This window comes from Accipiter gentilis, chromosome 1 (genome assembly GCF_929443795.1).
Source record: "Accipiter gentilis chromosome 1, bAccGen1.1, whole genome shotgun sequence".
Taxonomy (NCBI): Eukaryota; Metazoa; Chordata; class Aves; order Accipitriformes; family Accipitridae; genus Astur; species Astur gentilis.
In genome coordinates, this window is record NC_064880.1 from 28,808,187 (window position 1) to 28,824,615 (window position 16,429).

The 16,429-nt window shown below is 36.2% G+C and overlaps 1 protein-coding gene across 1 annotated transcript in view; it reads left to right on the forward strand.

The window, feature by feature from the left end:
* The window catches only part of CCDC141 (coiled-coil domain containing 141), a 109,254-nt gene that overhangs the window by 17,324 nt on the left and 75,501 nt on the right, over nt 1-16,429 (forward strand). Inside the window, exons 3-5 of the mRNA XM_049812854.1 lie at nt 5,989-6,180; nt 8,345-8,453; nt 11,177-11,430. Coding sequence (XP_049668811.1) covers nt 5,989-6,180; nt 8,345-8,453; nt 11,177-11,430 — 555 coding nt within the window. The remainder of the gene's footprint in view (nt 1-5,988; nt 6,181-8,344; nt 8,454-11,176; nt 11,431-16,429) is intronic.

The window sequence follows — 16,429 nt, forward strand, 5'->3', positions numbered from 1 at the left end:
ATTTGGTCAAATATCTCACAGCACTTCTACCTGGTAATTTTTTTATTTATTAGCGATTCTTTGGGAGTAAGCTTTGCATGTGAAGAGAGGTGTTAATTTCAATTTAATACAATACAATGAGATCTTGGTGATCTATATCGACTTTAAAAACAAAGTTTAAAGATAATCAGCAGTAAATCGTCATGAGCAGTGGTATTCACCATATTGTTAACTCATCACTTTGATCCAGTTTTGTGGTGAGGTAATTTGAGGGGAAGCTCTTGCACCTGCCCCAGGTGTTGCTGGCTCAGAAATGCATTTCTTCTTCTGTCCCACCTGGCTCAGGTTTCCTCTCTCCTTTTCTCAGCTGGGATTATCTACAGCGAGGGGTAAAAGTGAACAGATGTTTACAATGCACAGAGAAATGCCATTTTCTATGTAACCCTGACAAGATTTTCTTGTACTCTTGAGCAGTTCCAGACTATTTGACTATGGAGCAAGTTTGACTTGACTTTTCAGGCTTGATCAGGCTATATGGTATTTTTGGGTTTTGTCTTTTTTTTATTGCTACATAAACTGGCTTGAGGAGTTTAAAATCCATAAATTCAGTAGCTTTTCTGTTGAAGATTACACTGAAATGAAATGTGAAGATCAGATGCACATACTTCAGTGCAACTTTTTGCAGCTCTGCATAAGATTTACCAAGATTTAGAAATATTGTGACTAGTTCATGCCTTGGTATGCTCCCTGCAGTAGAAAGTATCATTTTTTCCCTAAAGCCAATCTTAGCTACATAACATTTTACAGATAACGTAGTTGAAATAAGATAATTCTGTAGCAGCAGAGATATACAAATATCTCAGCATGTTTGAAAGCAACTTTGTAGCCTATAGACCACAAATAAAAATGCCTACCTATAAATAAGAGGGTAAACTCTGTGTTATAACATGAAGTAATTTTAACCTAGTACTTAAAATAAAATTTAAAAATCACATGACCTTTCAAACTCTTTAGAACCTTTGGGGGTATGAATCTGTGGTGAAGCACAGCACTCGTAGCCAAGAGGGAAGTAGTTTGGAAAGCAACAAGCTGTCTTTGGGTTATTTCAACCCTGGGCTGGAACATCTGATGAACTGACCTTGAACAAAATGTGGAGGGAGCAAAGAAATGGAGGACAAATGGCTTTTTCAGTAATAACTATCTCTGAGGCCAAGTGGTCTGTACACTCCACACTGCTTTATGCTTCTGTCCTCACCTGGTAAATGGCTGCTTCAAGAAACAATCTCATGGTTTCCCTCTTCACCAGAGCCACACATTGCAGGTTGGAAATAAACTGGGTGCTTTCAGAGACTCCAGCTCTCTGCAAGCCTCTTGAGTGCCTGGAAAGTGAGAGGATGAGAATCTCACCCATGGTATTAATTTTTAAAACTGTGGGTTTGGTTTATCCCTTGCCTGTTGAGGATAGGTAGCTGCCCAGAGAAGCAAGTATTCTCACCAGTTTCCAGTCTTCTTGCCAAATTTTAGAACAATCCAAATGATGAAAATTTTAACACTGCATAAAAGCAAGTTGACATTTAGTACTTGAACTCTGACAGAAACTTGCACTTCCTACTTAAAGATCATACAAATGAATCAAAATCAAAGAATCAAAAAGCCACAGTGAGTTAATTTGCTGTAGCACGTAGCCCTAAATTTTAGGTCTATTTTAAAACAAACTTTAGGATGTAACAGCTGTTTCCTAGTATTAGGTGATAAATGACAAGAATGGAGAACGACCCAGCCTGCACATGAAACCTTTGTTATTTTGTTTTCCCTCCTGTGGTCACTCCATTTGCCTTCATTTATCAGTAGTTAAGCCATTGAAAAATGAATGAAATCCACAAACCTTATTTATTTTCCATTTTTATAGCTTTTTAAAAATTAATATCTTATTTCCTTATTAATGATTCTTCTAGAATGTTATTTTTCTAAATGTAAAGTAGTGTTAGTGCTGAATTTGGGTCTTGAGTGCTATTGCTTTGAATAAGCTGAGCTGTTAGGAATGAGTGAAACATTTTTCTGTGTCCTGCAGACAAGCAGAGCTCTAAGCATTTCCTGTTATGTTAGCATATGTAGTTAGAAAATATTTACAATTTCGATGAAATTGGACAGATAACAAAGCAGTATGACATGGAAAATTAGTAATAAATTTCTTTTATGTGTCTGAAAACTAGTCAAATTATTCTTGACTGTGCCTTCATGGTAACAAGAACATTGCTTTATACTGTGCTTTTACTGGGGTAGCCTTTTAAAATCATCTTGCAAGCAGTCTGAATGTGTTTTCAAAATACCTTTTGAGCATCAATATCTAGGTCTGTTTAGAAGGAATGTAAATGTCATATCCTAACTTTATATTGGCTGTGAAATGTAATGAATGATAACAGGAATATTTGGCATTAGAAATAAATTGGAAGACTAAAATATATTTATTGAATGTATAGACTACTTGAAGAGCAGCATATTATAGTTACGCGTGCTCATTTACCTATTGGCAAATGGCTTCAGCTACAGAAATTGTTCATTAGTATTCCTTGTGCAAAAGCTTAGAAACAAATTTAGTGGCATAATTAGGAGGATGAGAATGAAAAAGCACATGAGTCTACCGATTTTGCTAGCATTATATAACATAATAGAAATGTGACTGCACTATCAATGCAGGTTTGCCTTTGATGTGCTTGATCTGTTTTTATTGTGAAAATCCCGTGTGTCTGAAGTTAGCCTACAAATGGGAAATAGAGGATGGGGCCTGAAAAGGTGGGTGAATTGGCCTTCCAGATGAAGTAACTTCCTTCTTCCTGTTAGTATTGTATTGAGCTTTGGAGATTTCAAGACCTTACCTAAAATACAGTGGTTTCAAACAAGTGAACAATGTAGACAAAGATGTGCCCTGTTATTAGCCAGCCATCATGCCTGTCAGTTTCTTCTGAAGGTAATTATCAGTGGAAAAAAACCCCCATAACTTCATTATTTTCAGTAAACTGTAATCTGATTTTTAAGAGAGGTAGGAATTCTATATACTACCCTTTTGCTAATTTCCCAGTTCCTTGAAAAGTATCAGGGAAAATAATCCCTGACTCTGTCATTTTTAACTGAAAACAGTGACTGCTAGCATATTAAATCTCCAGATTTGTTTTCTAGCCATCGCTTAGCCTTAAAGTGAGCTTTTGATTTTCAGCAGAATGATTTTGACTGAACTTTTAGTATTCTGATGTCATTTTATGGAATATCTATTTCAGGTGTATTATAACTTCATTCTCCACTAAAAGCCAATATTCCTTACAGGATTGTTTCTCCAATAACAAGACATAGTCTCCTTTTGCTAAACTCCTGTAATTTCCAAAAAAAGTGTCACCATCAGGAAACCCAACAAATAAAGGAAAGTGGACATAATGAACGGAGTAATGACAGCAGAATTTTCCACGTTTTTATTTTTTAGCTTATGACATTCACTTTTTCAAACAAAGTCAAACTTACCTACTAAAAGCAAATGCTTGGTATTAAGAAGTTTGAAAATAACTTTACATCAAAAATATTGGTAAAGCATTTTTAGCTATATCTAGTAAGCACTCTGAAGTATGTCTACATTAACCTCATCCTCTCCTGCCATCACAGGGCGATGAAGTCACATCCTTGTGTATTTCATTTATTCATCTTCTGTCATGATGTTTCTTTTATTCTAGAGTTTGGCCTTAAGGCTTCCACAAGACTTTCACAAGATTTTTTTCTTCTAGGTGCTAGGAAACAAAATAAACTTCCTTTATATCTGTTAACCAGGATTCATCCAACACAGTCAGCACTCGGCACTTAGTACTTGGAGTTTAGCCTTTTTTTGAGGTTGAACAAAGAACCAAGGCTTTGCTGGGTCTGAAGAGATTGTTCACATATTTAGGAAAATAGAGTATTACATGGACAACATAATTTTTATAGCTTTGACAGTATAAAAATAGCTGAGAAGTAATAATGCAAATCAATAAAAGAAAAACCAAGAAAGAGTTGAAAGAACTGTGTTAAAGATTGCAGTGAAAGATGGATTTTCATTTAAATTTTCAGGAGCTTGGTTTGTTAACTTACCTTTATCATTGTTTTGATGAAGCTGGGTTTTAAAGTTTATGAATTGTACAACCTTATAATCTCCACGGTTTAAAAATTGTCATGAGTCAGTGTTGCTCTTTTTTTATTTCTAATAATAAGGACTCTGACTGCTGCATGTAAGACTAGAAAAACACCTGCAGCAACCCTTAGTTACCTTGTCAGCTAAATAAATATTCTGGAATAAAAGTTGACTGGAGTACTTTGGATTAAATTCCCAAGGCCAACTGTTTTTCCTGATCTGATTCTTGTCTCACTGTGGTATAATGGAGATATAAAAGAGTTGCTATCAATAGTTACATCAGAGTGACAGTATCCACTGCATGCAAATGACCTAATTTAAAGTCAAAGCATCATTTCAAATAAATGTTAATTGGATTTCTACTTAAATACAGAACAGGTAGCATTTGGGGGATTTGTGCGTTTCTTCTCATATTATGAGGCAATCAGGATGGGGATTCAACAGAACAAAAAGAACTAGTTTTATAGAAGGATTAAAAAAGCAGTAGTTCCCATTTCTGGTATTCAGAAAATAAAATGGAGTGTGTCTTGTTCTCTAGAACACTGGCTTTTAATCGGATGCTCTTTTTGATGGGTTTGTCACCATACAATAAGCATGCATTCATGTTGCTGATAATGACTTTTCTATATACTGTAGAAAATGATGGGTTTGTTGAAGCTGCTTTTATGCCTGTTAATTTTACCACTGTTTGTTTTCATAGCTGTCTGTCTGTAAAGTTAAGCTAAAATAATTTCATTCTGGGTTTTTTTTGAAGAAAGAATAAAAGCTCTGTGGTTTATTATACCGTTCTCACAGTACTGCTTTTAGAGAGGACTAATGAGCCTCTTCAGTTCAACCTGACATCTTTGTGTAGTATACAAGGTCTAGGGAGGACTGAAGGTTGTGGTTCTGTGTTTAGAACAATAAAGTTTTCTGCAGTTTCCTCTTTTCAGTTGGATCTGTCAGGAGAATTTGAAGCTTTCCAATTCTTTAGCCTTTATTAGAGTCTGTGTCATGAGAATGAGTTATCATAGATTTTAATTTGCCTAATATAGATTTCTTTTCCCATTACACATCCATATGATAGCACCTGTAATAACAGCAGAAATTGGCACTTTATTAATTCATGCTTATGATAAAACCTGAGATGGGGGAAGAAAAAAAAGAATATAGACCAAACGCTAATCAATTTTTCTGACACACTGAAGATTTTTAACATAACCTGGAAATGGCCCAGCAATTATCTTTCTCATGGTGAAATTAGTAAAGGGAATAAAACATAGTAGAATTATTTTCTTGACAAGAGAGTATTATTATTTGGCAGCCAGCTTGAGCAATGCAGCAAGCTGAACTTGAAACATTGCATAAATTTTGTGTTTTTCTGGAGAATACAAGCTTATGTTCAAGCTACTCTCTGGATTGCATCAAAGTCATCAGAGACTTACGAGTAAGTTACGATATAAACTTTTAAAGCTTGTAATTTCAGGCAGTGTAATATGACAGCATATGAAAGAAGATCCAAAATATCTGCATTGCTACCACTTCCAGGAAGATCTATGTTTAAGGTGATGTAAACCCATTTGAATCTAAATGTTAGAGATAGAATGATAAATTCTCTTAACACTTGTTTTTAAATGAAATTTCATAAAAATATTGCTTCTTCAGTGCAGATGAAATTCAGAAGCTTGCTATGAAACATACAGGAACTAGGAATCAGAAATAAAGCAGGAGTAGGAGACTTGTGGGTAGTTTATCAGACCTACTGAAAAAGTACCCTGACTCCAGTATCAGCACAGTCTTTTGGATTCTCTTTACAGATTTCTTCTCCTTTTCTTTTTTTTTCCTTTTTTTTTTTTTTTTTTTTTTTTCCTTCCCCTTAGGCTTTGGAAGACCAGGTATGGGACCTGCTGCGTGAAGCAGACAAGGCTGCAGAGGAGAACAAAGAAAAGAGTCAGGTTTATGATGCCATGGCAGAGACCCTTGGGGATGCATGGGATGCCCTCATTGTTATGTTAGAGAAGCGACAGACACTTCTGGAACTTACTTCAGTGTTCTTTGAAAATGCTCTGGAGGTTTGTATTTAAATCAAATTATTTGAAACTTCCCACATCTTACAGGTACTCTGTCTACTAATTTTACTCTGTGTTCGTTGCACTCCTAAAGGTTGATGTAATTAAGAATATAAAAATCACTAAATGCATCCTACATTTTCCACCTTCTGGATAGTTCAGGATGAAACTGAACAAAAAAACCATGTAGACATTAAGAAATATCTTAGTCATGACGTCTCCAAAATTTGTACTTGACAGAAAATGACAGTGAAAAATGGAACTGGACCAAAACCTAAAATATGTAATTCAGTAGCTATGGACATTCTGCAGAATATCCTTCATTCCTTATGATTCAAATTATTTGGTATTGAAAGAACTAAATTCTGAGATGCCTTCACTAATGCTTACTGAAGACTGGCCGCTGAAGGTTTTATACTGAAATATCCATACAGCTATTGTAATTATGCAAACTAAACATTAGTCTAACTTGCCAGTCCTTTACCTGAGACTTCCCTGTACAGATGTGCACAAAAGGACAATTGTGTGAGCCCAGAGACGGATTTCAGAGTGGTTTTCCCCATTTCTCTGTCTTTTATCCTAATTCACGGATACACAGGGACCTAAAGCTGAGAGGGATTCCATGCCCTGCAGTTACGTGATCACTCTGTGTAGCCTCACATTCAGTTCTCCCCACATCCCTAGAGCTTTGAAGATTTTAATAATTTTCCCTGATAATTTTGTTTCTACAATAGCCCAGTGCCACCTATAAATTACAGAAGCAACCATTTTACTGCTAACTGTCCTAAGAGTTCCAAGACTGACAATCTACTAATTATTGTGTCCTGGCAATGTGTATGATACAAAGAAATTAATACAGACTTGATATCACTATGATAAATTTAGTACTACCAAAGGTTGACCTAGTGCAGACTAAATCCTTAAGGGAGTAGTTGAATTGCCCCTGCAACAGGCTTATACCATTAAAATAAAATGCAGCAGCTGGAGCACAGCACAGATCACACCCATTATATGTAGAAGGGAAGAAGAAATGCAGTATGAATTTAAACAGGAGTTGCTGAAACTTCTTATGGAAAGGCTTTTCTTTAAATGACACCCTGTGATTATGGAAAACTTTGTTTTATTGTGATAAAACACAAAATGTATCTCAAGAATAGTCTTTAGTGAAAATCAGAACTCAGGTCTCAAATGTTGATACCTAATAGATTTCTTTTAATGGCATGCAGATCAAGAGGGAAAAGAATGTGGAACAATGGAAAAGACAGGAAAAGCAGAGTGCTTGCTTTTCATTTTCCTTAATTTCACCATAGCTTTCAACAACTTTGCTTACACTGAAACACAAGTTTCTACTGGCTTCTTTGTTCTTGAAATGAAGCAGTAAAATTGATAAAGATTGGCTGAGATGTAGAATATGTGTCTCAACTCTCTCTGAGCTACTCATACTTGGAATTGCACCTGCAAAGGTGGAAGCTAAATAAAGAATTCCAATCTTAGTTTTAACAATCTCAGCAGATTACCAAACCTCCCCGAAACACAGTATGTTGCGATATTTAAAATATGGAGCCTGTGGAAAAATGACCTGTAGAGGACTAACCTAACTTCAGTCTTCATTGCAGAGATGCTGTTTCCCCACTATAACTAATTACTGTGTTTACCAGAATATTAGTTAGCTTAAATTTGCTACTCATTTCTGTCTTCAAAAGACTGCTTTGAAGATTCGATCTCTGTCTGATGTTGCCTCTAAATGTTTTTTTCCCTTGATACTTTAACATTAGAAAGAAGTTCTGGGAAGGAGACCTAAGGTAAAAGGATATTATTAATTGATATTAAATGATTTTACTGAAGGCTTTGAAATTAACAGATTCTTCCATAAGAATTTATTTTCAGTGGGTCTGAAGGTTATGTAGGAAAGATGATTCCTAAAGTGATAAACTAATTACAGAGTATGGCAATTAAAATTTGGGTTCCCTCAATCAATGAGAAACTTAAAAAAACCAGAAGGTATGTAGAGATCACAAAGCACCTGTATGTAGCAGTCACTAAAAGTGCCTTTTTCCAAGAATTTTCAAATTCTCATGAACTTTCCCTATAATACAGAGATTATGATGAAGTTCTGCAGAAGAAAATTACACCGTGCTTCTTCCCACCCTTTGTTTTCTTAATGCAGTTTGCTGTTAAAATTGACCAAGTTGAAGATTTCCTGAAAAATACCCAAGAGTTTGACAATATTGACTCTTTGAGAGAACTCCTTCTGCAACAAGAGCATCATACAAAAGGTACGAACAGTATTCCACTCCTGATGGTGTGTGATTGCGTGCTGACTTCTTGAAGGATGATTTTAGTCTTCCTGTGCATATTAAAAAAAAAAAACAACCAACAAAACCCCACAAAACTTAGAACAAATATGAAGTTGTTCTATTTGGAAAAAAATAATCATGAAATAACTCTTTGTCAGGCCTCCTGGAAGATATGAAACGCCTGCTTTTGAGCTGCTGCAGAGCAGCTAGTGGTAAGCTTGTATTCTGATTTCAAGGCAGTCCAGGTCAAGTGAGATGCTAAGGAACCAAGCTGACGTTTTGTGCTGATTTGCAAGCAAGTTCTTAAACCATCCTTCTGTTCCATGAGAAAATTCATCAAAGTTATCATAACTACCAATGAATTAGCATTTTTCTGTGGCAAACTTTCCATTAGAAAATTTCGAATCACCTCTAGTAACATTCCCCTGCAAAGTCCTACAGTTTCTTGAGAGTGGCCAAGTGAGAAATCTGCCCTCTGCTTTCCTTTGCCTAGGGATGGGGTTTGAAGCAGAAGTGATGAAGTGAGGGTGGGAGCTATGACATAGAGGTGGCAACTAGCCAGCTTCAGAATCTATTTGTTTACAGTAGTTCCCTGCATTTTGCTTCTGCCTTTGAGGAGTGGGGCTGTGTTTCACTTCCCCATTGAATTGTCTGATCTGTTACAAGACATTCTGCAGCTAAAACTGTTAAAACACTTGGAAAAAAGCTGCTTACTCCCCTTCCACCACAACTTTTCTGCACTTATGTTTGTTTAGAAAGATTCTTCCTTGTGACGACTTCTAGTTTGTTCAAATTTTCATGTGAAGCATCTTCTACCACGTCGTGGTACTCTTAATTCAAAAAGAGCAGGTTTTTTTTCTCAAAACCAATCTCATTGTGTGGCTACTTCAGACATCTTTGCAATTATGTGTGGTTCTGTATTTTTTATAAGACTTAAGACTCCATCTTTGTAATTTTAACCAAATTTTGCTATAAGATTACTAACAACTGGCAGAATATAAATTTTACTTTATTAATCACCAGTGGACTACCAGCTTAAATATTTTTAGCTACCTTGAATGCCAGGTATTCTTCTCAGGAAACTGAATAGAGAATTGAACTCAGGTAACTAATGATTTTTGGGGCTTCCAGTTCAACCTTCATGGGACGAAAGTGCTCACTATATAGCAATTTTAACCTGAAGTATCTGGCAGTAATTTATTGCTGAAAAGAAGGTCTATAACTGTAAGATGAAATGGTTTGCCAGCAAAAGACTGCTTTGACGGAGATAAACCTTTCCTTAGATGGAGGGAAGTGGTTGCAATTGATTGGCTTCTTAATCTAACTTAACCACATCAAATTTGGAAAACTGATATTGAGCTGTTTCATAAAAAACAGTGTTTATATTGCTTTCCATAAGAAGGATACTATCTACCCACTCCAAAGTACGGTGGCTGAAAATATGACCTTTACAAAGTATTGGCTCTACCAGTGACGAGTAGCTTATCACAAATGTTTATCGCTAAAAAAAAAAAAAAAAAAAAGTTTTGAAACAAATGCATTTCAAATCAGAATAAAAAAGGTGAACATATGAATTATCCTCATTTATCCATTTTGTATGTATACCATTTTGGATGGACTGAAATGGAACATTTCTGGAAGGCAAGAAGTAAAATGGACAGGCTCATCGCAGTGAGCTCGTGGAAACTAAACTCTCTTAGCCTTTGGTGGCTGGAGAAGGAGGCATTCCACTTCTGCATCTTCCCTAGGTGCTCCATATGAAAGGTGGAGCTTGAGGGTGCTTTGCCTTGAGTTACCGGTACATGTAGTTAGCTGGGAAGATGAATGTTTCAGACGTTTGCTGCTTTTTGTTGGTTGCTTCACTAGCAGCTCCTTGCAAACATTCCTTTCTTATAGTTTTCTTCATGCCTATCTTGCCTCTTATTCTGGCTTGGCTCCCCTGCTTCCTCATTCTGTACCTAAAAATTTTCCCATTTCATTTGAAAGACCTATAAATACTGATCGTTGTCTGTTCAATAGATTTTGTACTACGTGGCTTTAAGGAGCTGGAACAAAGACAGACACATGACTAGTAGGTCATTAAAGTGTACTAGTCCACTGAATTTTAACCCTGAATATATCTAGGTAGAAGTTATGGAAAGAAGGTAAGAGTTCCTGATATTCATGACTTATTTAGTCATAAGGCTATAACTGCCCCCAGACAAGAACACTTTTTCTTCCAACTTCTTCAAGGGACAGAAAGACCTAAACTTAACTTGCACCACTGATGAAAAAATACAGAGGCTACTGACCCATACAGAAAGCAGGGTAGGAAACTCCACTTCAGCTTACCTGAGGATTGGGAAACTGTCAAAAAGAGCTCAGCTTTGAGAAAACAATATCAATTCTTAGTTTTGTCTCAATGGCTCTCAATCTACCATTACATGTATATTTATATTATATGTACCATTATAGGTACATATATGTATGTGTATACATGATTACACCTTTGTAGGTTTATATAGCAGCTGTCCAAACTGAAATATCTTAGAATATGTACCTTCTAAAGTAAGTATTTATAACCTGTTCATGCAATGCATGAAAATACATTCCACTCATGTATGCAAATAGATAGTTTGAAAAATACTCGAGTAATATTTGAAATATGCTACTAGAATTACAAAACACATTGTTTTTTTTCCTATAAAATTCTATTCTCACAGAGCTTTTGGAGAAGTCACTTGCACTTTTAAACAAAAGCCAAGAGCTAACTGAATTCATAGAAGAATTCAAATGTGAAGGGCCAAATGCAAATCCAGAGCTGATTCAGGGAGCCCACAGCAGCTGCTTGAAAATTGGCAATCTCCTTGAAATGCTACAAGACAGGAGACGGCAACTGGACAGATTTCTTAAACATCGGCGCCAAGGACTGGAGCAGGTTCTGCAAATTTGTTTGTGGCATCAGCAAGAGAACCAGGTAAGACATATAATACTAAGGGAAGTCACAGTAAAAAAAAATAAAAAAAAAAAATCTAGCAACTGTTTTACAGTAGAGACTGTTACAGAACAGGAGCTTAAATACATTTATTAGGCTAATATCCCTGGGCCACTTCTGTTTGATGAGATCCTAACTTTTGAATAGTTGACTTTGTAACTATAACATCCTCAAATTTATTTTAATACAACTTTAATGTCTTCAAAAGCACTGTTTCCATTATGTGGATCCCTCCTGTAAGTTATCAAATGTGGTGCTTCAAACCAAACTAAATTCCCTTCAAATTGAATTTCCAGCACAAACAAACCTCTAGTCACATGAGTGATAACAGTAACTGGTAATAACAATTACAGCTGCAGCAGGCTGTTTCTGAACTAGTCAGTTAAAGAGGAGATAATAGCAGAGTTAGCTAGTTGGTGTGCCTGAAAGCAGAGGATTTTTTTGTTCTTGGAGTCAAATCAAAATTCTTTAGGGTACTGTAGTGTTGCAGGTTTTCCACACCTGCAACCTGTTTCTCTCTCTTCTTTCTCCCAGCTTAGCTCCCACCTCTTACTGAATTTCTCAAATGCAACTCGGTTTTGTACCTTCCTTTCAGAGCTGAGGTACATTTAAGTCTTACTCTTTCTTTTCCTCTTTCCAGTCCCACTGCTCTTTCCTTTTCATTCCTCATCTCCCAGCATTCAGATCAGACAGCTTTTCTCTCTTTGTGCTCTGCATTTTCAGAGAAACTTGTGCAATGTAAGACCCTCTCCTCTCATTTTCCTTGAGAAACTTCACCAACTTGTCAGAAAAAAGATACAGGGAGAGTCCTGCTCTGCCTCTCTGGATATTAAGTACGCTGAGACAGAGAAACCTATGCAAATTTAACTGCCAAAGTCTAACAAGACTAAAGCTGAGTTATTTTCAGTGCTTTGTAAATAGGCTAAAATTTTATATGGACCCCTGACAGTACAGTCCTGATCGTGATACCTCTGTAAGCTTCTGCCTTTGCCTCCAAAATAGTTTCCCCCTGTATCGGAGGAAAATGTTAGAGTCTGTTAGTAGTAGTCTATTCTGTAGGCACTAGCTTTGCCTGTGAGTTTAAGATGAGAAGCACCTTATTCAACAAGAAGAACTCTTTGTAATTTTGCACAGAGACAACAAAATTTGTGAGGTACACAAGCAAGCTGACAGCCTTATTTCTGGAGCACTAAATATCAGCAGCTGCCAGAAACAGAGCAAGAATTACTTATTTAATGATTAGATAGAAAAAAAGAGATAAAAATAGTATGGTCTTACGCAAGTGCTGTAATCTCAGTATGTAGTTTTAAAATAATAGCTGACAAAAATACTGAAAAACAAGAACTACAATATAGGAGGCTGCATCCATTTCTGTGCAAATCATTAGAAAACATCTAGCATTTGGTTAAAGATACCTACTATTGCTGCTGTTACTGTTTTTAATTTTCTTTTTCAGTATCACCCCAGAGCTATACCATAAAAGAAATATCCTCCAAACAAAATGTTGTTTCAATATAATGTATTCTAATAAATTTACAACAGCTACAACTGAACTTTCAGTATTGGTCTAACTCACTATATTGGAAATATGTCCTATTTCATCTAGAAAAACGATCTTTTCTCTACATTAAAAAGTATTAGATGTTACTACAATTACTTGATCATGCCAGTGTTATTCCATAGTATACAAACATGGAGGAACATTCAAAATGGAAACATTTTGGAAATAGTTTGCTGTTGAAGAGTAGGGGATAAATATGTGGGATCTTTTCTGGAGTGAAGCACACTTCTTTACAAAAAAAAATAAAAAAAAATAAAAATCATCACATTGCCTGAGATGTTAAATGTTACGATTTCATAAAATTTACAGGAGATTTCTACTTGTCCTCATCACATAAAGGATAAGTATTTGGGAGTAACCTGCTAGAACTCACCCTAATTTAGGTGGAATTGAAAATATTGTGCAGTGAATTTTTCATATGTATGTTTCCATTTCCTCTCAGGTATGTGCTCACATCACAGAGTAAGTGTAGAATCTGTTTTCTATGGGCAAGTTTCCTGATCATCTGAAGAGAGTGGCCAGTATTTAACTACCTGTTAGGTCATACCCGCATCCAGTTTGAGGCTGGTATACACACGGGGGACAAATTCAAATAGTTTTTAATATCATGCTTACCAGAATATACTTGGTTAGTATCTGTGTTAGTATAAACTTGGTATAATATATGATTTGTGCATTTATGGAAAATTAATTTGCATGAATCATGGACAAATACTATATTCACATGTAAATACAAACATTGGAAAATTAACTTTTAGAGACTTTATGTGAAATGTCTTTCTCTAGGCTCTAACACATTATGCATATATTTCTGAGTGGTGACAAATTAAACTCTCAAAGCCTCTCAGCACATCTGAAAACTAATATTCCATTCTCTGTACATGAACTGAACTCCTCTTGATGTCTAATGGTGCTACATATGCAAGAACAGCATATTGAACTCCCGCTGACATTAACAGGAGTTCAGGGGATACAGAGAAAGCAGAGTACTGGATATGAGCTTTGCTGTGTAAGATCTAAGAGTGGATTTTTGCTCTTTGCATTGCCTCTGTTTTGCTAGGCATAATTATGTAATGCAGAAGGCTGCATAATCTGTGCGTTGCTTTTTTAAAAGGAAAGCCAAGCAGCTGTAAAGATCACTACTTATTACGTGGTTCTGAAGAACTAAATGCAGCACATTCCTCTTGATCTCTAATTGGAATGTGATGATCTGATAGTTATGATTGTAATATGTAACCTGTTTCTTTTTCAGTATTTTCAATATGTGAAAGTGTACTTATTTTACATTTAGAGAAGTTATCTGACCTTCCTTTATGGAAGTGTCAGCATCATATTTTCTGATAATCTCTTTCATTAATGAAAATCAGAGGCAGATTGGCCTATTTTGTGCATAACTAGTTATCTTAGGAAGACGATTTATGAAAGTGATTTTTCTTAATCCATTCAATTGTGCATATATGAGACAATTAAAATTATTCATGGTACTTGGTCACATCAAGGGCAGAGATAAGAGCTGAGTACAACTCGGGACAAGGGAGTACACCCACATTTGCTATCTAGACAGATAGATGGGAAACAAAATATCTTGGTATAAGTCACAGTTCCCCTTTATATTTAATCTTCATTAAAGGTAGTGTCGTGGTTTAACCCCAGCCAGCTACTAAGCACCACGCAGCCACTCACTCACTCCTTCCCCATCCAGTGGGATGGGGGAGAAAATCTGGAAAAGAAGTAAAACTCGTGGGTTGAGATAAGAATGGTTTAATGGAACAGAAAAGAAGAAATTAATAATGATAATGGTAACACTAATAAAATGACAACAGTAATAATGAAAGGATTGGAATGTACAAATGATGCGCAGGGCAATAGCTCACCGCCCGCCGACCGACACCCAGCTAGTCCCTGAGCGGCGATTCCCTGCCCCCACTTCCCAGTTCCTAAACTAGATAGGACGTCCCATGGTATGGAATACACCGTTGGCCAGTTTGGGTCAGGTGCCCTGGCTGTGTCTTGTGCCAACTTCTTGTGCCCCTCCAGCTTTCTGGCTGGCTGAGCATGAGAAGCTGAAAAATCCTTGACTTTAGTCTAAACACTACTGAGCAACAACGGAAAACATCAGTGTGTTATCAACATTCTTCTCATACTGAACTCAAAACATAGCACTGTACCAGCTACTAGGAAGACAGTTAACTCTATCCCAGCTGAAACCAGGACAGGTAGTTTAACTGACAGAAAAAAAATCAGGTAGTGTAACTCATTAAATTAAAGGCTGTCTTTGGATTTTACCCCCCAAAATGCAGGGCATTCTTCACTTGTAACCTTTACATAGTAAATTGAGAGGTTTATGATTATTTGCCTAGAAGAATTTCTGCATGGTAGGATAGGCAAATATTCTGTTGTTTCTTTGCTTGAAAACAAATTTCTGTAATGAAAAATGGAGATTTTCATTATAACATCTGATAATGAGGATCTGCAAATCCAAATGTGTAAGTGCACATATATGAGGGAAACCCACATCAGTACCTAATGTGTAGAGAATTGTCTAAACATGGACTACATCTTCTGGTGGTGTGCTCTTTGCTGATTTTTCTTCCAATAGCTGTACTCAGTGTACTGCAGCTACTGATAGCTAGAATAAAAACATTCAGTATATCTCAAACAGATTGGAGGCAAATCTGAAGATTGTCATTTAATGCATAAAACTATTTGAATCATCACGTTGTATGGAGTTCCTCTGTGAAGTTTTGACTTCATGTTTGATTCCAGCACATTTGGCAAAGGCATTTTTCATAAATATCAAAAATTGTATTTTACAATGAGTGCTAAGACATTTAGACCTAAATGGGTTTAAGTTATTCAAAACTCTATAATCAGTCACTTTAAGGTTACTTCTGTGCTAGCTACTTCTGGTGAAATCGTGGTGCCAGTGAATTTAGCAGTGATTTTGCCACTGTCTTAATTATGGCCAATGCTTCTCCTCTTGTGTATTTCCAAATGTCTGATCTCCTGTCCTGTTTCTCCTCATAGTGATAACTTAGTTCCTCTTACTACTCTTGCATATATGGGTCAACTTCATAGAATTTCCAGATTTTGATCCTATATAAAAAAAGCTCCACAAATTGAAACCAGATGAGTTTCTGACATCTTGTCAAACTCACTTCATTGTTGGTTAGTCATAATCTTTCCTGAGAGTATACATATTCTTGTTAAAGAGTGCATGTACCTATATGATTACTTGGTTTTAATATTTCACAATTGCAAGCATTCCCTTCGAAATTCAAACATTCTAAATAACTTCTGCATTTGGGAACATTGTGTAAACAAAGTCCCTTCTTAAAAAAAGGAGGCCAAAGAAAAAGCATACACTGCTTTTGTCTACATAGGCAAGAAACATCACAAATGAAAAGTACTGTTCCACTA